Below are 24,440 nucleotides of genomic sequence, written 5' to 3'. Positions count from 1 at the left end.
GCATGGGTTTATTTCTAGGCTCTCTATTCTGTTCCATTGATCTGTGCGTCTGTTCTTATGCCTGTAGCATACTGTTTTGATTACTGTGTTTGTAGTATAGTCTGAGATCAGGGAGTGTGATACCTCCAGATCTGTTCTTCTTTCTCAAGATTCTTTTGGCTATTCGAGGTATTTGTGTTGCCATACAGTTTTAAAATTATTTATTCTAGTTTTGTGAAAAATGCCATTGGTATTTTTTTGTGTTTTTTTTGGCTGCACCACACAGCATGTGGGGTCTTAGTTCCCTGGCCAGGGATCAAACCTGCACCCCCCTGCGTTGGAAGCACAGAGTCTTAACCACTGGACCACCAGGGAAGTCCCACCATTGGTATTTTGATAGGGATTGCATTGAATCTATAGATTGCCTTGGGTAGTATGGTCATTTTAACAATATTAATTCTCCCAGCCCATGAACCTGGTACACCTTTCAACCTGTTTCTGTCATCTTCAATTTCTTTCATTGGTGTCTTAATAGTTTTTCAAATACAGGTCTTTTACCTCCTCAGGTAAGTTTATTCCTAGATATTTCATTCTTTTTGATGTGATTGTAAGTGGAATCGTTTCCTTAATTTCTCTTTCTGGTAGTTCATTGTTAGTGTATAAAAATGCAACAGATTTCTGTATATTAATTTTGTATCCTGCAACTTTACCAAATTCATTGATGAATTCTAGTAGTTTTTTGGTAGCGTCTTTAGGATTTTCTATGTATAGTATCATGTCATATGCAGTGACAGTTTTACTTCCTTTCCAATTTGGATTCCTTTTATTTCTTTTTTTGTCTGATTGCTGTGGCTAGGACTTTCAATACCATGTTGAATAAAAGTGGGGAGAGTGGGTATCCTTTTCTTGTTCCTGATCTTAGAGGAAATGCTTTCAGCTTTTCACCATTGAGAATGATGTTTGCTGTGGGCTTATCATATATGACTTTATTATGTTGAGGCATGTTCCCTCTATACCCACTTTCTTGAGAGTTTTTTTTATCATAAATGGTTATTGAATTTTGTCAAAAGCTTTTTTTGCATCTATTGAGATGATCATATGGTTTTTATTCTTCAATTTGTTAATGTGGTATATCACATTGATTGATTTATGAATATTGAACCATCCTGGCATCCCTGAGTTAAATCCTACTTGGTTATGGTGTATGATGCTTTTAATGTATTGTTGAATTCAGTTTGCTATTATTTTGTTGAGGATCTTTGTATCTGTGTTCATCAGTGTTATTGGCTTGTAATTTTCTTTTTTTTTGTGATGTCTTTGTATAGTTTTGGTATCGGGGTGACATGCCTTATAGAATCAGTTTGGAAGTGTTCATTCCTTTGCAATTTTTTGGAATAGTTTGTGAAGGATATGTGTTAACTCTTCTTTAAATGTTCGTTAGAATTCACTTGTGAAGCCATCTAGTCTTGGAATTTTGTTTGTTGGGAATTTTCTTATTATTGATTCAGTTTCATTACTGGTAATTGGTCTGTTCATATTTTCTATTTCCTGGTTCAGTCTTGGGAGCTTGTGCATTTCTAAGAATTTTTCCATTTCTTTTAGGTTGTCCATTTTATTGGCATAGAGTTGTTTGTAGTATTCTCTTATGATTCTTTGTATTTCTGTGATGTCAGTTGTAACTTCTTTTTCATTTCTGGTTTTATTGATTTAGACCCCCTCTTTTTTCTTGATGAGTCTGTCTAAAGTTTTATCAATTTTGTTTATCTTTTCAAAGAACCAGATCTTAGTTTCATTGATCTTTTCTATTGTTTTTGTTTGTTTGTTTTTAGTGTCTATTTCATTTATTTCTGCTCTGATCTTTATGGTTTCTTTCCTTCTACTAACTTTGGGTTTTGTTTGTTCTATTTTAGTTCCTTTAGGTGTAAGTTTAGTTTTTTTATTTGAGATTTTTCTTGTTTCCTGAGATAAGCCTGTATTGCTGTATACTCCCCACTTAGAACTGTTTTGCTGTGTCCCATGGATTTTGGATCATTGTGTTTGTGTTTTAATTTGTCTCCAGGTATTTTTTTATTTCCTCTTTGATTTTTCTCACTAATCCATTGGTTGTTTAGTAGTATATTACTTAGTCTCCATGTTTTTGTGTTTTTTGCAGTTTTTTTTCTTGTAGTTGATTCCTAATCTCATAGCATTGTGGTCAGAAAAGATGCTTGACATGATTTCAGTTTTCTTAAAGTTACCATGACTTGTTTTGTGTCCTATGATGTGGTCCACCTTGGAGAAATGTTCCATGTGCATTTGAAAAGAATGTGTATTCTGCTGCTTTTGGGTGGAATGTTCTGTGTATATCTATTAAGTCCATGTGGACTAATGTGTCATTTAAAGCCCTTGTTTTCATATTGATTTTCTTTCTTTGTATAGACACATTGATGTATGTTAAAGTACCCTACTATTATTTTGTTACTGTCAGTGTCTCCCTTTATATCTTAATATTTGCTTTATTTATTTAGGTCCTCCTATGTTGGGTGCATGTATTTTTACAATTATTACACCTTCTTGGATTGATCCCTTGATTATTATGTTCTGTCTCTTATAACACCCATTGTTTAAAAGTCTGTTTTGTCTGATATAAGTATTGCCACCTCAGCTTTCTTTTGATTTCCATTTCCATGAATGCCTTTTTCCATCTCATGTTTAGTCTGTGTCTTTATATCTGAAGTGAGTCTCTTGTAGGCAACATATACACAGGTCTTGTTTTGTATCCATTCAGCCACTCTGTCTTTTGATTGGAGCATTTAATCCATTTACATTTGAACTAATTATTGGTATATTCAATATATGTTCTTGTTGCCATTTTGTTAATTGTTTTGGGGTTGCTTTTGTAGTTTTGTTTTGTTTTGTTTTGTTTTGTTTTGTTTGCCATACGTGGGCCTCTCACTGCTGTGGCCTCTCACATTGCGGAGCACAGGCTCCGGACACGCAGGCTCAGCGGCCATGGCTCACGGGCCCAGCCGCTCCGCGGCATGTGGGATCTTCCCGGACTGGGGCACGAACCTGTGTCCCCTGCATCGGCAGGCAGACTCTCAACCGCTGCGCCACCAGGGAAGCCCTGTACTTCTTTTTTGTTCCTTCTTCTTTTGTTATCTTCTCTTGTGATTTGGTGACTATCTTTAATGTTATGTTTGGATTCCTTCCTCTTTTTTGTGTGTGTATCTATTATGGATTTTTGGTTTGTGGTTACCATGAGGTTTCTATATAGCAATATATGTACGTGTGTGTGTACATGTATATGTATATATGTATATTGATTGTTTTAAGTTGCTGATCTCTTAATTTCAAATGCATTTTAACAACCTTGCATTTGTTCTCTTCTCCCCTCATAATTACTGGTTTTGACATTATATTTTACATTTTTTTTGTTTTGGATATCCCTTAACTGCTTATTGTGGATATAGATGATTTTACTACTTTTGTTTTAATCTATTAGCTTTGTGCATGGACAATTTAATACCTTTACTGTATGAGAGTTTTCTTTTCGTAATTTTCATGTTTCTAGTTGTGGTCTTTTCTTTTTTGCTTAGAGAAGTCCCTTTAACATTTCTTGTAAAGCTGTTTTGGTGGTACTGAACTCTTTTAGCTTTTTCTTGTCTGTAAAACTTTTGCTCTCTTCACTAAATTTGAACAAGAGCCTTGCCAGGTAGAGTATTCTTAGTTGTAGCTTTTTCCCTTTCATCAGTTTAAATACATCGTGCCACTCCCTTCTGGCCTGTAGAGTTTCTGCTGAAAAGTCAGCTGATAGCCTTATGGGAGTTCCCTTGTGTGTAACTTGTTGCTTTTCCCTTGCTGCTTTTTTTTTTTTTTTTTTTTTTCTTTTTGCGGTATGCGGGCCTCTCACTGCTGTGGCCTCTCCCGCTGCGGAGCACAGGCTCCGGACGCGCAGGCCCAGCGGCCATGGCTTACGGGCCCAGCCGCTCCGCGGCATATGGGATCCTCTCAGACCGGGGCACGAACCCGTATCCCCTGCATCGGCAGGCGGACTCTCAACCACTGCGCCACCAGGGAGGCCCATCCCTTGCTGCTTTTAATATTCTCTCTTTATCTTTAATTTTTGCCATTTTCATTACAGTATGTCTTGGTGTGTTCCTTTTTTGGTTGATCCTGTTTGGGAATCTCTGCTTCCTTGACTTGGATGTTTATTTCCTTTCCCAAGTTAGGGTAATTTTGAGCTATTATATCTTCAAATATGTTGTTAGCCCCTTTCTCTATTCTCCTTCTGGGATGCCTGTAATGTGAATATTAGTATCCTGATGTTGTCTCAGGGGCCTCTTAAACTTTCCTCATTTCTTTTCATTCTTTTTTCTTTTTTCTGTTCAGTGGCACTGATTTCCACTACTCTGCTTATAGCTCACTGATCTGTTCCTCTGTATCATTTAGTCTACTGTTGATCTGTTCTACTGTATTTTATATTTCATTTATCGTATTCATCATCTCTGTTTGGTTGTTCTTTATATTTTCTAACACTTTGTTAAAGACTTCTAACTTCTCTCTCTATGCATCCATTCTTCTCCCAAGTTTTTGATCATCTTTATGATCAGTACTTTGAACTCTCTCTCAGGTAAATTGCCTAACTCCCCTTCACTTAATTCTTCTTCTGGGGTTTATTCTTGTTCCTTCATTTGGAACATGTTCCTCTCTCACCTCATTTTACCTAACTTGCTGTTTTTGTTTCTGTGTATCTGGTAGTTTGGTTACCTTTCCCAACCTTGGAGAAGTGGCCTTTTGTAGATGTCCTTTGTGTCCCAGCAGTGCACTCCCATCTTATCACCAGAGCTGTATGCTCTAGGGTGCCCCTATTGGGTTGCATGGGTCCTTCTGTTATGACAGATTGACTACTGTGGGCGGTCTTGTAGGCTTGGTTGGCCTCCAGTTTGGTTGGTTGCTAGGCTTTGCCTTGGCAGAGACTGCTGGCCGCTGGTTGGTTGGGCAGGTCTTAAGGCAACTGGCTGGGAAACCCCAGGTGACCCCAGGGCTAGTGCTAGCTCACTGGTGGGCAGAATCCAGGAGACCCTGGGGCTGGTGCCCACCATTGGTGGGTGAAGCCAGGTCCTGGGGTCTGGCAGCCGAGCCCAGGGGTCCCAGAACTGGTGTCTGAACACTGGTGAGAGGGGCCATTTTCAGACACTGCAGCATGAGGCATGTTCCAAAGTTTGTGTTGGCCTGCTAGTGGGTGGGGTCAGAGCCCAACCAGTCCCAGGGTAGGTGCTGGCCTGCTGGTGGGTGGGCTGAGTCTACAGGCTACAGGGCTGTGGTTGTCCGACTGGTGTCCACCTGCTGGTGGTTGAGACTGGTCCCAACTCTAGAGCAGGCTCACTGGTGTGTGGGACCATGAATTCTGGGGCTGGTTCCTGCCCACTGGTGAGTGGAGCAGGGTCTGGTTTCAGGGCCCTGGGGGCCCTGATTCTAGTGCCTACACGCTGGTGTGTGGGGCCAGATCCTGGGACCTCTGGTGGGCAGGACCATGTCCAGGGTCGGCTGTGGGGTTAGGAGGTCTTGAGGCAGCCTGCCTGCTAGTGGGTGGGGCTTTGTCCCTACCAAGTTAGTTGCTTGTCTTGAGGCATCTATGTACTAGGACCTTTGGGCTGCTGGGTGGAGGATGGGTCCTGAGGCTGATAAGCTAGAGGGAAGAATCCAAAATGGAGGTTGCTAGCACAGTGTCTACATTTGTAGAATAAGCTCCCCAAAATGGCTGCCGCCAGTGTCTTGTCCCTAGGGTGAGCTGTAATTGCCTCTGACCTCTTTGGGAGACTCTCCAAGATGAGCAGATAGGTCTGACCCAGGCTCCTTTCAAATTACCACTTCTGCCCTGGTTCCTGGAGCATGTGAGATTTTTGTCTGTGCCTTTAAGAGTGGAGTCTCTATTTCCCCTAGCCCTCTGGGACTCCTGAAAGTAAGCCCCACTTGCCTTCAAAGCCAAACGTTCTAGGAGCTTGTCTTCCTGGCACAAGACCACTGGGGTTGGGGAGTCTGATAATGGGGTTCAGATCCCTCACTCCTTGAGGAGAGCTTCTGCAATTATAATTAGTCTCCCATTCATGGGTCACCTACCTGGGGGGCTGGAACTTGACTACATCACAACCTCACTCCTACACATCTTGTCATACCTTCTTTATCTGTAGATCGTTTCTTGTAGGTGCCAGTCATTTTCACTGATGGTTGTTCTGTAAATAGTTGTAATTTTGGTGTGCTTGTGAGAGGAGGTGAGCTCAATCAAGGTCTTTCTATTCTGCCATATTGGCTGATCTCTTTCAATTAGTATTTACATAGTATACCTGTTCTCCATTCTTTATACTTTAACCTACCTATGTTTTAATATTTATAATGAGTCTGTTACAGAGAGTATATATTTTGGTATTAATTTTATCTCCAGTCTGATACTCTCCCTTTTCTGGGATGGGGGGGCGGGGCTGTTCTGCATGGCTTGTGGGATCTCAGTTCCCTGACCAGGGATTGAACTCAGGCCATGGCTGTGAAAGCCCAGGATCCTAACCAGGTAACTCCTGATACTGTACCTTTTAATTAGAGTTTTTAGTCCATTTTCATTTAATGAATTATCAATAAGTTGTGTTTAAATATACCATCTTGCTATTTTTTTTTTGTTTTCCCATTTGTTTTTTGATTGTTGTCCCTGTTTTTCTTTTGTTTGTTTGTTTTTTGGCTGCATTGGGTCTTAGTTGTGGCATGTGGGATCTTTGAGGCATGCGGGATCTTTTGTTGTTGTTGTGGCGTGTGGGCTCTTTGTTGTGGCACATGGGCTTCTCTCTAGTTGTGGCGCATGGGCTCCAGGGTGTGTGGGCTCTCTAGTTGTGGTGTGAGGGCTCCAGAGTATGTAGGCTCTGTAGTTTGCGGCATGCAGGCTCTCTCATTGAGGTGCGCAAGCTCAGTAGTTGTGGCACACGCAGGCTTCGTTGCCCTGCGGCATGTGGGATCTTAGTTCCCCAATCAAGGATCAAACTCATGCCCCCTGCACTGGAAGTGGACTTCAATGGACCACCAGGGAAGTCCCTCAGTATCTCTAATAGTTAAGGGTTTTCAGATTTTTTTCTTTTGGTAACATGTTTTTTAAGTTAAAATATTTGTCCATTTCACCTACATTGTCTAATTTATTGCCTTTAATTTGTTTATAATTCTCTCTTATCTATTTAATATCTGTAGGATCTGATAATGGCCGTGTGTAACATCCCTCTTTATTTCTTAATCCATCTAACTAGAGGTTTTAAAGTTTATTGATATTTTCAATGATTTGGCTTTAGGTTTCATTGATTTTCCCCTATTGCTTATTTATTTTTTATTTTACTGATTTTTCCTTTTTTCCTATTTCCTTTACTTGCTTTGGGGTTAGTTTAACTTATTCTTTTTTAAAGCTTCTTAAGGTAAAAGTTTAAGTTATTGATATTAAATCTTTCTTGTTTTCTAATATAAGCATTTAAACTTGTAAGTTTCTCTTTTAGCCTATTCTACTTGCATCTTCAAAATTTGATCTATTTGTATTTAGTTTAACATAGTTTATGAAAAACAATTTTTTTATTTTCCTTTGACCCTAAATTGGTTACTTGGAAGTGTATTGTTTAATTTCCAAACATTTGGGGCTTTTCTAGATATGCCATTTTTATTGATATCTAATTTATTAGTTCATGTGTGGTCAGAAAACATACTTTGTATGATTTGTCTTAAATATGTTGAGACTTGTTTGCGTTCTGTCTTGGTGCATAGTCCATTTACTCTTGAAAAAAAGTGTTGTGAAATTATTGAAAGTGGTGGCCTATAAATATCAAATGCATTACGTGTCAGTATTCTTTAGAGATTCTAAATCTGTACAGATTTTCCCCCTTTTGTCTAGTTCTCAGTTACTGACAAACATTAACACCAACCATGATTTTAGACTTTTTAAAATCTCATTTTACTTTTGTCAATTTTTGCCTCGTGTTTTGAAACTTATTTAAGTACATATCCATTTGTAGTTGCTATATTTTCCTCATGTATTTACTCTTTTATTATCAGGAAATGTTCTTTTTTGTCTGTAGTGGTAATACTCCTCAGCTTCTTTTACTATAGCCCCATCAGCTTTCCCATGTTTAATGTATTTATGTTTTTTTCCCATCCTTTTATTTTAAACCTATTTGTGTCTATGGTATTTAAAGTATGTCTCTTGAAGACAGAATATATTTTGAGTCTTGGTTTTTTACACATTTTAATAATCTCAGTCTTTTTGTTGGAGTGTTTAGTCCTGTAGTTGGAGTTAGGGCTGCCATTTCACTCTTTGTTTTCTGATTACCTAACCTGTTTTATTTTAATCTTTTAACCATACTTTATATTTTAGTGCAGTTTTAGGTTCAGACAAAATTAAGCAGAAAGTACAGAGAGTTTCCATTTATGCCCTTACCCCCTGACACATGCATAGCTTTCCCTACTATCAATATCTTACACCAGAGTGGTATGTTGTTAAAATCAGTGAACCTACATTGATACATCATTAGCATCCAAAGTCCATAGTTTACATTAGGGTTCATTCTTGGTGTTATATATTCTATGGATTTTGACAAATATATAGTGATATGTATCTACCATTATAGTACTTTACAGATCAATTTCACTGCTCTGAAAATCCTCTGTGCTCTGCCTATTCATCTCTCCCTCTCCTCTATAATATGTGGCAATGGCAACCACTGATCTTTTTTTTTTTTTTTTTTTTTAATTTTTGGCTGCTTTGGCTGCCAATTTTTGGCTGCTTCATTGCTGAGCTCGGGCTTTCTCTAGTTGCAGCAAGTAAGGGCTACTCTTTGTTGCAGTGCGCGGGCTTCTCATTGTGGTGGCTTCTCTTGTTGCAGAGCACGGGCTCTAGGTGCGTGGGCTTCAGTAGTTGTGGTGCACAGGCTCAGTAGTTGTGGCGTGCAGGCTCAGTAGTTGTGGTGCACGGGCTTAGTTGCTTCACGGCATGTGGGATCTTCCCAGACCGGGGCTCGAACCCATGTCCCCTGCATTGGCAGGCGGATTCTTAACCACTGCACCACCAGGGAAGTCCCACCACTGATCTTTTTATCATCTCCATAGCTTTGCCTTTTCCAGAATGTTATATAGTTAAAATCATATATTATGTAGCCTTTTCAGATTGGGCTTCTTACATTTAATAATATGCATTTACGATTACTCCTGGGCTTCCCTGGTGGCGCAGTGGTTGAGAGTCCACCTGCCGATGCAGGGGACACGGGTTCGTGCCCCAGTCCGGGAAGATCCCACATGCTGCGGAGCGGCTGGGCCCGTGAGCCATGGCCGCTGAGCCTGCACATCTGGAGCCTGTGCTCTGCAATGGGAGAGGCCACAACAGTGAGAGGCCCATGTACTGCCAAAAAAAAAAAAAAGATTACTCCTAACCTGTTTTTTTGCATCTGTTCCTATATCCTGTTTATTTTGTGTCAAGCAATACATTTTCATAATTAATTTTTATTTCTCTGTTGAGTTTGTAGTTATATCAGTTTGCATTATTTTTTTTGGTTGCTTTAGGGATTACAGTATGCATCTTTAACTTAATCATGTTTTACTTAGAGATAGTACTGAATTACTTAAGGTAAATATGTCAACTTGCAACATTGTATTTTCATTTACTGGCTTCCCCGTGGTTTGTTTTTTTTGTTCGCCATGTGTGTGATATTTATATTTGTAATAAATGGTGTTAGAATGCCTACTTTAAACCAAGGGTCTACAGCCCAGAGGCTAAAAATAGTCTGCTATGTGTTTTTGTACAGATTGTGAGTTTAAAATAGTTATACTTTAAATGTTTGAAAAAGTACAAAATCAAAATATTTCTGACCTACGTAACCAAAATATTTCTCACCTACGTAAGATTTATGAAATTTAAATCTCAGTGTCCATACATGAAGTTTTATTGAAACACAACTTTGCTCATTCATTTTATATACTGTCCATGGTTGCGTTCATACTAAAATAGCAGAAAGTGTTCACCAACCCCTGCTTGAAACACTCATGTTTTTTAAATAAGGAAGGAAATGAATATTTATAGTCTTTCATATACAACTTTTCTCAACCTCTTCATTCTTTCCTAAAGACCTTGTTTATCATCTGATGTCATTTTTACCTTCAGCCTGAAAACCTTCCGTTACCATTTTTGATGATACAGTTTTGCTAGTGATGAATTCTCTCAGATTTTTTCTGAAAGTAGCTTTATGTTGACTTTATTTTCAATAGGTAATTTTGCTCAGTACAGAATTCTTGTTTGATGTTCTCTTTGGCTTTTAGCAGTTTGATTAGGATTTCCTGAATGTGGTTTTCTTTTGTTTTTATCCTTTTGGGGTTCATTAAGCTTTTTCAATATGTAAGTTAAGTTTTGCTTACTTTGAACCTGTTAGGCCATTATTTCCTTAAAAATTATTCAGACCCTTTTTTTTCCCCCTATTTTTCTGGGACTCCAATTACACCTCTGTTGGATTACTTTGAAATTGACCCACTGCTCTCTGTGAGTCTATTCATTTTTTTTTCTTTCCCTTTCTATTCAGATTGATTAATTTCTGTTCATCTAGTTATATATAGGCATACCTAATTTTATTATGCTTTTATTTCACTTTGCAGATATTTCATTTTTTACAAATTGAAGGTTTGTAGCAATGCTGAGTTTAACGCAAGTCTATTGGTGCCATTTTTCCAACAGCATTTGCTCACTTCGTCTCTGTCACATTGGCTGTTCTTCAGTATTTCAAACTTTTTCATTATATTTGTTATCATCTGTGATCAGTGATCTTTGATGTTAGTATTGCAAAGAGATTACAACTCACTAAAAGCTCTGGTGATGATTAGCACATTTTAGCCGTAAAGTATTTTTTAATTAAGACATGTTCATTGTTTTTTAGACGTAATGCCATTGCACATTTAGTAGACTACAGTAGAATGTAAATGTAACTTTTATATGCACTGGGTAACCAAAAAATTCGTGCGACTCGCTTTATTGCAGTAATCGCTTTATTGCAGTGGTCTAGAACTGAATCTGCAATATCTCTGAGGTATGCCTGTATTTACAAGGTTACTGATTGCTCCTTTTTCTATTTCTAGTCTGCTACTGAGCCTACATAGTGAATTTTTCATTTCAGTTACTGTACTCTAGAATTTTCACTTCGTGCTTTTTTAGCAGTTTATGTTTCAAGATTCCATGCCAGGTTTTTTCATTACTTCTTTAGATACATTTAGAACAGCTCTTTTGAAGCCTTTGGGGCAAAATCCAATACCTGGGTCCACTAGGAATTAGTTTCCATGAACTTTTTCTGAATATGGGTCATATTCCCTCTCTTCTTTTTCTGTTTTGTTTTGTTTACATGTCTAATTTTTGCTAGAAACCAGAATGTTATGAGTAATATGTTATAGTAATCTGAATTCTGTATGTCTGTTTTTCTGAGGATTATTGTTTTTTGTTGTTGTTGTTCTAGCAGACGATTAACTTGCTTGGAATCAAACTTCAAACTCTGCCCTCCCTGCCCCTCCACCTCCACCCAAGTGTGAAGCAGCTGATAGCTAGGTCCCTTAAGCTTCCACCTGCTGCTTTTTACCCTGGTCCCATGATGGGAGGTAGATTCCCACTGTGTTCATGTACTTTAGCTCTCAAAGAATTTGGTATATATTTATACTTAGATTTGGGGGCTGACTTTCTGCATTCTCTTTCTTTCAGTGTTTCACCCCTTATACTTCCTGCTGCTTTTTGTTAGCTCCAGCTTCTGACACCTCAGTCCATTAAGGCTTCAGTTTTCTTCTGCTTAAGCTATGAGCAGGTTGTGGAATGCCATTAATCAAAAATGCAGAAATCTCCAAATCTCACTAGGTACACTTCTGTTTTTCAAAACTCTTTTCTGGTATCTTTCTGTTTGCTCTTTGCTAAGCCTCCTGTTATCTCTCTAACAATTGCTTAGTTTAACTATCAACCTGGAGTTGTGGCAGAGTTTATACTCAGATTTGGGGTCTCATTTTTCCTGTAGTTCTCTCACTTCCAGAATTTATCGCTAAATCTCCAGCTCATCTGCCAGCCCTCAATTCTGACCCCTGTCACCTTTGAGGAAGCTCTTCACCTGAAGAGCTGTGGGCTTTGGGGTACCTTCGTGCAAAAAAGCCACAAACCTAACAATTCTTACTCATTGCTGCCCTTTAAGGATAAACTCTCCTCCAATTTTTGCTTGACCAATTCACTCTATTATTACTGGATGCCCAAAGTCACTCCCATGCATTTTAAAACTATATTCTTCCTGCATAACACATTAATCTTGAAGAGGAAAAAATTTACCTCCTCAGTGAAGCCTGAAAAATTGTTCTGCCCTTGTAATACACTGTTATCTTGTACATACTTCTGTTATAGTACCCATAACACCTTCTTGTAGATTTGTGTTGACACATACTTTCTTGAAGGTATGTGTTACATGCTTTGAGGTTGTAACTTCTTGTGAACAGGGACAGCGTTTTGTGTATCTTGGCACCCTAGTAAACGAGTCCAATTTGGGGTTACAAAGTCACTTCACAATAAACATTTTTAGAATGAGTTATTAAATAAATTTGGTGGCAAGTACTTCTACCTTGATTTTTGTTTCCCTTACTATTTAAATCACAAAACAAGAAAAATGGTAGGCATTCTTTACAAGTTTTCGTAAGAATGCCACAGAGGAACAGGACCAAAACTAGTCCCCAATTTCTCGTCAATTTGTTCTGATCACAGTCCCAAACCATTACAGGGATCAGTGTCATTCAAAGATGTGACTGTGGACTTTAGTCAGGAGGAGTGGCAGCACCTGGATCCTGCTCAGAAGATGCTATACATGGATGTGATGTTGGAAAACTATTGCCACCTCGTTTCTGTGGGTAAGAAAAACTCTCTTTGAAACTTTCAGTAGCATGCATTTCCTTTCAAGATGCCTAAAATATGTGTGATCTTGATTTCAGGGATCAGAGGTGATGCATTCTTTTTGGTTGACAGAAAGGATTATTGTGTCTTCACTTGCATAGTGCAAGGTGTTAAATTTACTGTTACACAAAGGAGTATCTTAATTTGCAGTACTGAAAATTCACCTTATTGATTTTTCAAAGGTATTGACGCCTAAGCAACTTAATCCAAATCTTCCCTTAATCAGGGTGTCACATGACCAAGCCTGACGTGATCCTCAAGTTGGAACGAGGAGAAGAGCCATGGACATCGTTTACAGGTCATACCTGTTTAGGTGAGTTTCTGACTCTCAGGCAGATGAAATCTAGTGGAAAATAAATTTAAAGTGGTCACATGGTGGGTGACACCTTTGAAATATTTGGTAGTGTCTTTTTAAAGGTTCCTAACTGTTGAAATGACTATTGTGCCTGCAAAAAATTTAAATCACTTTCAAATGTCACTCTCCCTATATAACAGACTTCCTTAGTTTGCTTGCTGTTATCTAAGATAGTTGCCACTCTTAATCAAAATTAAGCCTTCCTTCTTTTAGATCTTTTTCCTTCCTTCTTATAGATCTTTTTTCTTGATTTGTATCCTTTTTTAGCTCTCTCAGTCCCTTTTAGCCATTGAATAGATTTCTTTTAGTCATTTTAAAATCTATCTTTAAGAAAGAAAAAGTTCTTGGCTAATATTTCTCTTCTTAGTTGCTTTTTCTTTCCCTTTCTTTTATAGTATTTCAGATTTGTTTGCTATGCTAACTCTAAGTTCCCATTCTCACCATGAGTCTAGCTATTAATTTTAAAGCTCACTCACCTTGGCCCAGACTGATAATTCCATAGTTACCATTTTCTTCCATTAAACTTTCATGGTTCATTGTTATATGGCTGATCATCTTTCCTGAAATCATCTCTTGGTTTGGGTAAAACACTGAATCATTCTCATCCTGATTCTCTAAGTGATTATTTATTTCCAACTTAGTCTGGTTTTTTTTACCACTCTGGCCATATTGCCTGGAACAGTGCCTCATACATAATAGTCACACAACTTTTTTTTTTTTTAATGTATATTGTTTCACTGGACTCTCAGTCTTATTTCTCTAATTAGTCCTCAAGAGATCTACCTTTGAATTATAGTAGTCTCATCCACTCTCAGAACTTAAGCTCCTTGTTTTATGTGGAGAACCTCTAATACCAACATACTCAGCACAGTCCTCCCACCTTCACTCTAGTCCTTCACAAGTTCTGCACTATGATGCCTCACCTGTTTTGTGACAATAAGTTGAAAATGAAAATCACCAACTTTCCTAGCTCTTAAGTTCTTTCCCATTAACTATTTCCAAATTATTTTATTCCTGCCATGATAACAGCTTGATTGTCTCTGTCATAATCTCTTGTGGATCTCTTCACAATTTGTGTTTATCAGCCCGTGAAATATACTTACATCCTCCCATATTTTCATTTTTTACTCACATCATGCAAAATGACAACTACCTTATTTTACATCTTACATACGGTAATTACAATTTGTTTTTGCTATAATTTTTGTCCTAATTTTTTCAATTTATATTGTTATTTTCCTGACAAGCTATATCATCACTTGTTCCCCACTACTTATTATTATAGGAAATTGAAATTCTCCTTCATACAAGGACTACTATAATAAGCCCTCATCTGGTCTTTTCAACTTTCTCTCTTTTGTGGAAAATGCTTGCTAATTTCCACTTCATCTAGTCTCCTAAATGTTCTCTATACATGTAGGGTCTGTCATGATGTCTGTACTTTTCATTGTGTTCACTCTTCCGTATAGTGTATATCTTTGAAGTCTTGAGATTTCTTCTCCTTTCTATTCCTTGGCTACTCCCCAACATATCCACCTTTCCTTTACCTGAATTTCCATGCTGCTTACTAACTGTAACCCACACAGCTCTTGGATGTTATATAATTTGATACTTGATTGTACATTGTTTATGCTTAAGGATTCTTTCTTTCAAAGATAAGGTCCTCTGTATCTTCTTTGCCATAGTATACAACATTTTAAGTAGTCAGTAGTTGCTTCATTTTCTGTTTATGGAGCTGTGCAGGGGAGATCTCTTTTTCCTCCATTTATAAAGTATGTCCTGATAAGTCCTTTCAGAAGTACTTGCTCAGGCCATGGCTCTGTACATTCTGATTCAAATGGTTGGATTCTAACAAGCACTACCTATCTATGATATACAGTGTTAATGTAAACTCAGAAGAGTACAAAGGCGATAACCAATAAAGTATTCCTTTATGAGAAAGGATTACTGTCAAAGTCTGCATTTTTCATGAAATATTTATGACACAGTGTAAGCTTGTAAAAAGATCTGTTAAAATTCTTTTTCTAGACCATAATTACTTTCAAGCTATAAAGAAATAATAAAGTGGTGGTGGGATATATGTGAAGGGTTTTGATATCATGGAGTAGTAACATTTTCTTGAAGATTATCTAAATATGATTAGAAATAAGACTGGAAGGCAAGTCAACTGATTAAAAGAACATGAGCAAAAGCATGTGATTGGGGATAAGGGAGGTATTTATAGGGCAGTAAATATTAGGCTTTGATTGTTATGGGTGAAATTTTTCAGATATGTGGACAACCCTGAAAACTTGTTTGAATATAAAAAGTAAGTCTAGGTAATATAAAGTTTTGTTTACAGGAGAAATTCCTTGTATGTTAGTATTGTGGGTAATGGACTCAAGGAAGAAATAGATTTTTGAACCTAGATTTAACATTGTTTCACTAGATGTGGATGATTGCAAAGCAAAAGAGTCAAATATAGTTCTAAACTTATAAGAGAAATAAAGGTTAAGATTAATGAGTGATTTAGAACCAGAGTGAACAATTTTTCTGGTCCTCCATATGGAAAACTGGAGTTAAGAATGCTACTGTATCGGGGAAAGACTTGAATCTTTCTTTAAACCTCTAAGTTAGCACTTGAAAAGAAGAATAGTTATAATTAATGGTCATGAGAGTTTTGTTATTGAACAAGTCTGAAAGAAAATAATAACAACAGCAACCTGAATACACTGGTGAACATACCCCTAGTCTGTTTTAAAGTTCCTGTTGGGAGTGTTTTCCTAGTATTTCCCTCACAAGAAAAAATGATCCCCAGCTATACAGAGGATTATAAACACTAGGAAAATAGTTGATGCTTAGAAAGATTTATTGGTGGGTGTGTGGAAAGAGGGTGGTGGAACAACTGCAAGTATTTTACCTCACAGTCTAGGGATGAATATTTAAAAGTATAGGCTCAGGGGGATTCCCTGGTGATCCAGTGGTTAGGAATCCACACTTCCGCTGCAGGGGGCACAGGTTCAGTCCCTGGTCAGGGAACTAAGATCCCACATGCCACGTGGTGCAGCATAAAGAAATAAAAATATAGGCTCTGATCTGTGTCCTCCAAATGCCTTCCTCTAAAATTTTCCCTGAACAAACTTTTCTGCTTATTTTTCTTGTTCATCCTACTTAAATCTTAATGCTCTTGAAAGGTTCACTTCATTGCCTCTGAATCCACCTATCCAAGCATGAATTCCTCTTCCACTATTCTTTTGTCTCTTCTCCTTACTGCTTCGTGTGTTTGTTTCACTTTCTGTATGAAGTTCTGGTGTAAAATGCAAATGTTACTAGCGTTCACTACTTATTTTTCATCTTTTTCCACACTGAGGCAGAGTTTTTGATTTAGGTTCCATGTCTTTTCCCAGGCAAGGAATAATTTGTCCTTGGTCTTTTTTGGCCTCATTTGTACTAGACCCTATTACAGTTCCTTTCCATAGCAAATATGTGAAGATTCACAAATTGTTATTAATTATATTCTTTCCTAGAAGAAAAGTGGAAAGCTGAAGACTTTTTAGTGAAATTCAAGGAACAACAAGATAAGTTTTCTAGATCAGTTGTATTAATCAACCACAAAAAACTGATTAAGGAGAACAGTAGTGCATATGAAAAGACATTTACTTTAAGCAAAAACCCTATTAATTCAAAAAACCTACCTCCTGAATATGACACTCATGGAAAGATTTTTAAAAATGTTTCAGAATTAATCATCAGTAATCTAAGTCCTACAAGAAAGAGACTTAGTGAGCATAATGGATATGGGAAATCACTCCTCAATACTAAGCCAGAGACAGCTCACTCTGGAATCAAATCCTATAATCAATGTGGTAGGACTGTCAGTCGTAATGAAATGATTATGCAATATCATGAGATAGAAACTTCAGCACAGTCATTTGGATATAATGACTGTGAGAAATCCTTCCTTAAAAAAGGAGGCCTAATTATACATAATAGAGCTTACAGAAGGGAAAAACCATCTGAATATAATAAAAGGAGAAGAACAACCAATATTGAAAAAAAGCATATATGCACTGAATGTGGGAAATCCTTCTGCAGGAAATCAGTATTGATTCTGCATCAGGGAATTCACACAGAGGAAAAACCCTACCAATGTCATCAATGTGGAAATTCATTTAGAAGGAAATCATATCTCATTGATCATCAGAGAACTCACACTGGAGAGAAACCCTTTGTTTGTAATGAATGTGGTAAGTCCTTCCGCCTAAAGACAGCCCTCACTGATCATCAGAGAACACATACAGGGGAGAAATCTTATGAATGTCCACAATGTAGGAATGCCTTCAGATTGAAGTCACACCTCATTCGTCATCAGAGAACTCACACAGGAGAGAAACCGTATGAGTGTAATGACTGTGGGAAGTCTTTCCGCCAGAAGACAACACTCTCCCTACATCAGAGAATTCATACAGGAGAGAAACCCTATATTTGTAAAGAATGTGGGAAGTCCTTTCACCAGAAGGCAAATCTTACTGTACATCAGAGAACTCATACAGGGGAAAAGCCCTATATTTGTAATGAATGTGGGAAATCCTTCTCTCAGAAGACAACCCTCGCTCTTCATGAGAAGACTCATAATGAAGAGAAACCTTATATTTGTAATGAGTGTGGAAAATCCTTCCGCCAGAAGACAACCCTTGTGGCACATCAGAGAACACATACAGGGGAAAAATCCTATGAATGTCCTCACTGTGGGAAGGCTTTTAGAATGAAGTCATACCTCATTGATCATCACAGAACTCACACAGGAGAGAAACCATATGAATGTAGTGAATGTGGGAAATCCTTCAGTCAGAAGACAAATCTCAATCTACATCAGAGAATTCATACAGGAGAGAAACCCTATATTTGTAATGAGTGTGGGAAGTCTTTTCGCCAGAAAGCAACCCTCACTGTACATCAGAAAATACATACAGGGCAGAAATCCTATGAATGCCCTCAGTGTGGGAAAGCCTTTAGCAGGAAATCATATCTCATTCATCATCAAAGAACTCATACAGGAGAGAAACCATACAAGTGTAATGAATGTGGGAAGTGCTTCCGCCAGAAGACAAATCTCATTGTACATCAGAGAACTCATACAGGGGAGAAGCCTTATATTTGTAATGAGTGTGGTAAGTCCTTCAGTTATAAGAGAAACCTTATTGTCCATCAAAGAACTCACAAGGGAGAAAACATGGTAATGCAGTAATAAATGATGTGATTTCTTTGTGAAGCCTTTCTAAGTTATTGTAAAACTTTAGTTTTTTTAAAAAGCATGCTTAACGTGAATAAGGTAATTTTAATCACAAATGTAATAATAATTATTAACTTAATGTACTATACCACATAACTATTTATCTACTGTTTACTAGCATATGAAATGGATATGATCGTTGATATTGAACTCTTATCAGCAATGAAGCTAACTTTTTACGTTTTCAAGTTCTCCTGCTGACTCAGTTTATTTTTTTTAATTCTTATATAATACATGCAGAAGCAAGATACAAGGTGGTTTTAGGTATCAGTCTCCATAAGAGGAAGAAATTATGAAGTATATTTCTCATTGCACTCTGTGGAATAAAAGTTAGTTGTTACTTCCCCAAAGATTAGCACTTCCCTGGCTTTTAACATGAAATAGTTTTTGCATGTCTTTAAACTTTACGTTTTATTATACATTACAAATTCTTTTATGTCTTGTTTCACTCAGCATTTTAAAGATTCATACATTATTGCATGTGGCAGTAGTGTATTCATTTTCATTCTGTATACTCTTCCATTTTAAGAATATACTGCTATTTATCCTCTTGATGGATATTTGTATTTTTTATAATCTTGTGTTGTAATAAAAATACTACTATAAATATTCTTGTATATGTGTGTGTGTATTTCTGTTGATTTTATATGAAGACTGGGATTACTCAATCCCAGGGTATATGTAAAGTATTTTCAGTTATGTTAGATACTGCCAAACATCTCTCAGACCTTTCTCAATGTGAGATGATTCAATTTGGAGAGTAACAGCTCTGTAATTCAAGTGGAGAAAGGTCATTCAACTGAAGAATTCCTACTAAAAAGAAATCCTTATAATGTTATAATTGTGAGAAGGCTGTTAGTCATGAATATATGAATGTAATAAATGTAGAAAGACCTTAGCTGTGGCTTAAACCTTACACAAAATCAGAGAATTCATATTGGAGGGCATCCTACAGTTGTCGTGATTATAGGGGTACTTTTAGCAATAGCTTATGTCTTATTCACCATCAAAGAATTTATACTAGAGAAAGGTTAAGAAGGAACATAGATGAATAAAATTTGGGAGTATAGGAATCTATTCACTAATAGAATTATGAAAAATATATATAAGTAAGCCTATGTATAATATAATAAGCCTATGTAAAGTAAGCCTTTTATACCTTGATTTATCTCACAGGAAATGTGGGTTTCGAAAATCCCAAATGAAAAATCACTGGAGATTTTGATGTGTGAGAATTGGAAATCTAAGATAATACCATCTATAGCATCTTTTCTGTGAAAGTAGTAAGCTCAACAGCAATTTGAACAGTGTTACTAAAGGCCCTTCTTGAGGGGGATTATTCATAACCAATATTTATTACATACATGAAGTTATTGTGTGTAATAAAATTCAGCAGAAATTTAAATAAGCTGTTTTTTCCCCCAATTCAGTAGAACTGTAAACTGTATCTAAGTAAGGAAAATAATCGATAGTTCAAGTATCTGACATTAAAAATGTACAACAGACCGTCTGGCCTATAGAAAGGGGCACCAACTGCCAGTGGATTGTAAATGGAAACATGCTTGTCGTTCCTGGTCTTGCAGATGATTTCAGAGCAGAAAAAGAACAGTGGGTGATGAAGCAAATCAGACATGATAAAAATTTAGACTTAAAAGGGACATAAGATAAAAGATAAAATGCCTTGTCTGACTGGACAGAACTTTGTGAAATGTAGCCTTAACTAATAGTTATTATTTATGTTTAGAGATTTTTTTCTTAGCGTGTAGGCAGGATGAACATATTAGAATAAAATAGCTACAACAAGTAAGATTACAGGATCTATATTCAGAATTATGAGAACCTAGAAATTATCTCATTTGAATAAATCTGTGTTTGTAGATGAGTAGAAATATATGCTAACGATGACGACTACCAAAAGAACTGCACTCACAACCAAGGATGCAAGCCTACCTCTTTTTCCTGAGTATGTAGTTAGTTGGAAGCAAAACCCTCCAACAGCGAAAAGATTTTTGACTCACTGAAGGCTCAGATGATGGTTAGCATTTTTTAGCAATAAAGTATTTTAAAGTTAAGGTATGTACATTGCTTTTTTAGACATAATGCTATTGCACACTTACTATAGCCTACAGTATAGTATAAACATAACTTTTATAGTATAAACATGACATACTGGGAAACCACAAGATGCATGTGACTCACTTTATTGTGATATTTGCTTTACTGTGGTGGTCTGGAACCAAACCCACAATGTATATGTGTATTATATATGTATATTAATGCCACGTTATGATGGACAACATATAGTTGGGGTTTTTTAAAAATTCCAGTTGGACAATGTCTTAATACTGGTTTTAAACCATTTACATTTAATGTATATATACTGATATTGTTGGGCTTTAGCTCTAACATTTTTTCCTGTGTCTCCCCTCTATTTTTAATTCCTGTTTCCCTTTCTTGCTTTTTCATTTGAATATATATTATTATTCTATTTTAATTTATCTATTTAGCTTTTTACTATTTCTTTATTTTCTTTAGTTCTTCTGAGGATTATAATACACATAACATATATATAATTCACAATATACTTTGAGTTAACATTTTAGCACTGCATGTTGAATATGGAAACCTTACCACCATATTTGTCCCTTTTAGCCTCCCCTCTTTATGATTATCATATTTACTATATCTACATCCATCACAAACCTCATCAGAAAGTGTTATACTGCTTGCTTTTTATCACAGTAAATATTAAAATTATTTTTAAAAATCCAATTTTATTATTTACTCAGCAATTTGCCATTTCTGTTGCTCTTTACTTATTTCTGAAGTTTCAGGTTTTTCTTTGATATCATTTCCCTTCCATCTAAAGAGCTTCATGTAGCATTTCTTTTAGAGCAAGACTTCTGGTAACAGATCCTCTTTGTTTTCCTTTACCTAAGAATATCTTTTATTTACCCTTCATTCCTGATAATTTTCACTGGATAAAGTTTGGGATTGACATGTCTTTCCTTAAAGCACTTAAAAAATGTTGTTCCACTATCCTTTGGCTTTCATACTTCCTAATGAGAATTAAGGAATTGTTCTCCTATATATAATGCATCAATATTCTCTGGAAGCTTTTGAGATTTTTTTCTTTGATTTTCAGCAGTTTGGTTATGATGTGTCTCAGCAAAGGTTTCTTTTAGTTTATCCTTTTTGTGGTATGCTATATTTCTTGAATCTGTAATTTTAAGGTCTTTTGCCAAACTCAGTAGGTTTTCAACCATTGATTCTTTAAATATTTTTTTCTTCATGGCACTCCATTTTGTTGCTGAGCCCGTCAAGTAAGTTCTAATTTTCACTATTTTTCAGTTCTAAAATTTCCTTTTATACATCTGAAAATTATATAATAAAAATTTTAAATTAAAATGTTTTATTTTGTTTTGGTTCTTTTTTTATAGCTTCTGTTTTTCTGCTTAGATATTCACTCAAGAGTTCACCTTTACTTCTTGGAACGTGGTTCTAATTCTAATGTGGATCATGTCAGTATTGGTGTCTTTTTCTTTTCCATTGTGAGTTTTAAAATTGTCCTGTTTCTTTGTATGTGGAGTACATTTTTATTGTTTCCTAGACATTTTGAATAATTGGATTATCTGAGTCTAGTTTAAATCCTATGGGGAACATGATTTAGGTTTGTTTGTCTTAGCAGGCAGTTTATTTAGATTCAATATGCAAGTTCCAAACTACTTTCTGTGCCCTGGGGTTCCAATGTCAATTCAGTTTTCAAAGCATTTGAAAATTGGAATTCTGTGTGCTTTATCTTGTATATGCTTCACCCAGTACCCACTCTGAGACCTGGTTGATGGTCCACCTGGTTCAGTTCTCAAGACCATTAGTATGCTGCCTGGTGTCAGATCTACACATGTGCACCCTCAAGTTCATATAATACTTTAAGGGATCCCTAACTTGAGTTGCTCCTCTCCCCTATCTCACTAGAACTCTTTAGTTCCCAGAGGTCCCCTTCCTGGATCTAGTTAGAGCAACAGGGCTTTATTTAGCCTTCCCATTCTGCTGTGGCCTTCCCACAGCTAGGTCGTCTCCCAGTGCCAATGAGTGAGAGAATAAAGAGGAAAAAAGCAATGGGATTTCCTCCACCTTCTTCAGAACAGACTTCCACTAGTAAGATAGGATTCCCTTGCCTCAGGGTTTAACTATTTGCTGGCAGCTGCTGCTACCACCAGCTACCCAATCCAGGACTGCAGCTTTCAGGACTAGTGTTTGCCTGCAGTGAGACCAGAAAGAAAAGAAAAACAACATGGATTTCTTCCACCTTCTCTGCTCCACAAAAACCCCTTCTCCCACTCTTCCAACTATAGAGAGTTTCTTATGGAGCTCTTTCCATCCAAGTTTGGCTCACAGTTTTGGGATTCAGGTTGTTTCAGTCCAGACCAGCACACCACCAGATCAGTCAAACTTCCAACTTCTGGTTTCCTTCCCAGTCTGTCTGCTAACATTTACTTTTCAGTTTTCTCAGCTGCTTCATCCATTCTGTCTATGATTTTAGTTGCATTCAGTGGGAGAGGCAGGGTGGAATATGCTAACTCTATCTTAACTGGTACTGGTTTTTTTTTTTTTTTCCTTTTAAATTCTTGAGTTTGGATGCATCTTGCTTAAAGAGCTGGAAATAGAGTGCAATCATGTGGTACGATTATGTCAATTTCTGAATGGTGACTGATAGGCAAAACAAAGTTCTGCCTCTCAAGTCATGATTTCCTCCATGTTTGGTTTCATTTTGTTAATATTTTCCTTAGAATATTTGCATTAATATTCATAAGCTCATCTAGATCTTTTAGAAACTATCTTGATCCAGTGTTTAGACTTCTAGGATGAGCTTGTAAAATTCTTTTAGAGATTATCCTTAGTTTTTACCTGATATTTAAATATTGTTTTGTGTGTGTGTATGTGTGGTACACGGGCCTCTCACTGTTGTGGCCTCTCCCATTGCGGAGCACAGGCTCCAGACATGCAGGCTCAGCGGCCATGGCTCACGGGCCCAGCCGCTCCGCGGCATGTGGGATCTTCCCAGATCGGGGCACAAACCCGTGTCCCCTGCGTCGGCAGGTTGACTCTCAACCACTGCGCCACCAGGGAAGCCCTAAGTATTGTTTTTAAGAGAGGTTTTGGACCAAATTTTCATTTTCCTGCTATGTGTATTGGACTACACAGATTTCTACCTCATCTTGAGTCAATTTTAAAGAAAATACTTTCTGTATATAATATTACTGATATTTTTAAACTCTCCATAAATATATGTGTGCTACCTTATTAATGCTCTCATATTTCTCACCTTTACATTGATCAAATTTATAAGTCTAGTTTAGATCAGTGTTTTTCCCACAAAAATAAATTAGGGAGACTTTATTGCTTCTTCCATTGATTTCCAATTTTAACTGTACAAACTGTTTTCTTCTCCTGTAGTTAGGTTAATTTGTTCTTTTTCTGGTTTCTTAGGTTTGATTACATCATCAGTTTTATCAAGTGTCCACTATGTGACAGACACTGTTTCAGAACTAGGGTTATAATAGTGTAGTCACGTGGGGCAATGATGTTAATTGTTGAATGATGATGCAAAAAAAGTTCTAGCCCTATGTCTTGATTACCCGCATTTGTTAAAGGGTATTAGTGTTCTAAGATGACTTTGGTCACCTCATACAGGTTTTGTTATGTAGCAACTCATTATCACTCATATCTGAGTGGTATCCTGTTTTAATACTGGTTTTCTCTTTGAATCAACAAATAAAATATAAATTTCCAAGAGGAGGTTAGAATCACTCCACAAATCACTTTCTAATTGTAAGAATAAAAAAGGACCTTTAAAATGGAGAGAGTTGACAGTCACCACCTTAACCATA

The 24,440-nt window shown here is 37.0% G+C and overlaps 1 protein-coding gene across 4 annotated transcripts in view; it reads left to right on the top strand.

Annotated features, from left to right (window-relative positions):
• ZNF565 (zinc finger protein 565) overlaps positions 1 to 24,440 on the top strand; it is a 108,335-nt gene that overhangs the window by 10,951 nt on the left and 72,944 nt on the right. For 2 of the 4 annotated variants that reach the window (XM_081217145.1, XM_081217144.1), the window contains exons 4-6: positions 12,753 to 12,879; positions 13,149 to 13,235; positions 16,784 to 19,061. In XM_081217145.1, the coding sequence (XP_081073271.1) occupies positions 12,753 to 12,879; positions 13,149 to 13,235; positions 16,784 to 18,504 (1,935 nt within the window). In that variant the 3' untranslated portion in view covers positions 18,505 to 19,061. Of the gene's footprint in view, positions 1 to 12,752; positions 12,880 to 13,148; positions 13,236 to 16,783; positions 19,062 to 24,440 lie in introns of those variants that run through there. The other 2 variants (XM_081217146.1, XM_081217147.1) reach the window with 2 other exon arrangements.

Source organism: Mesoplodon bidens (assembly GCF_964165515.1).
Source record: "Mesoplodon bidens genome assembly, chromosome: 18".
NCBI lineage: Eukaryota > Metazoa > Chordata > Mammalia > Artiodactyla > Ziphiidae > Mesoplodon > Mesoplodon bidens.
The sequence above is the reverse complement of the archived record's forward strand: the minus strand, read 5'-3'. Positions and strand labels throughout refer to the sequence as shown.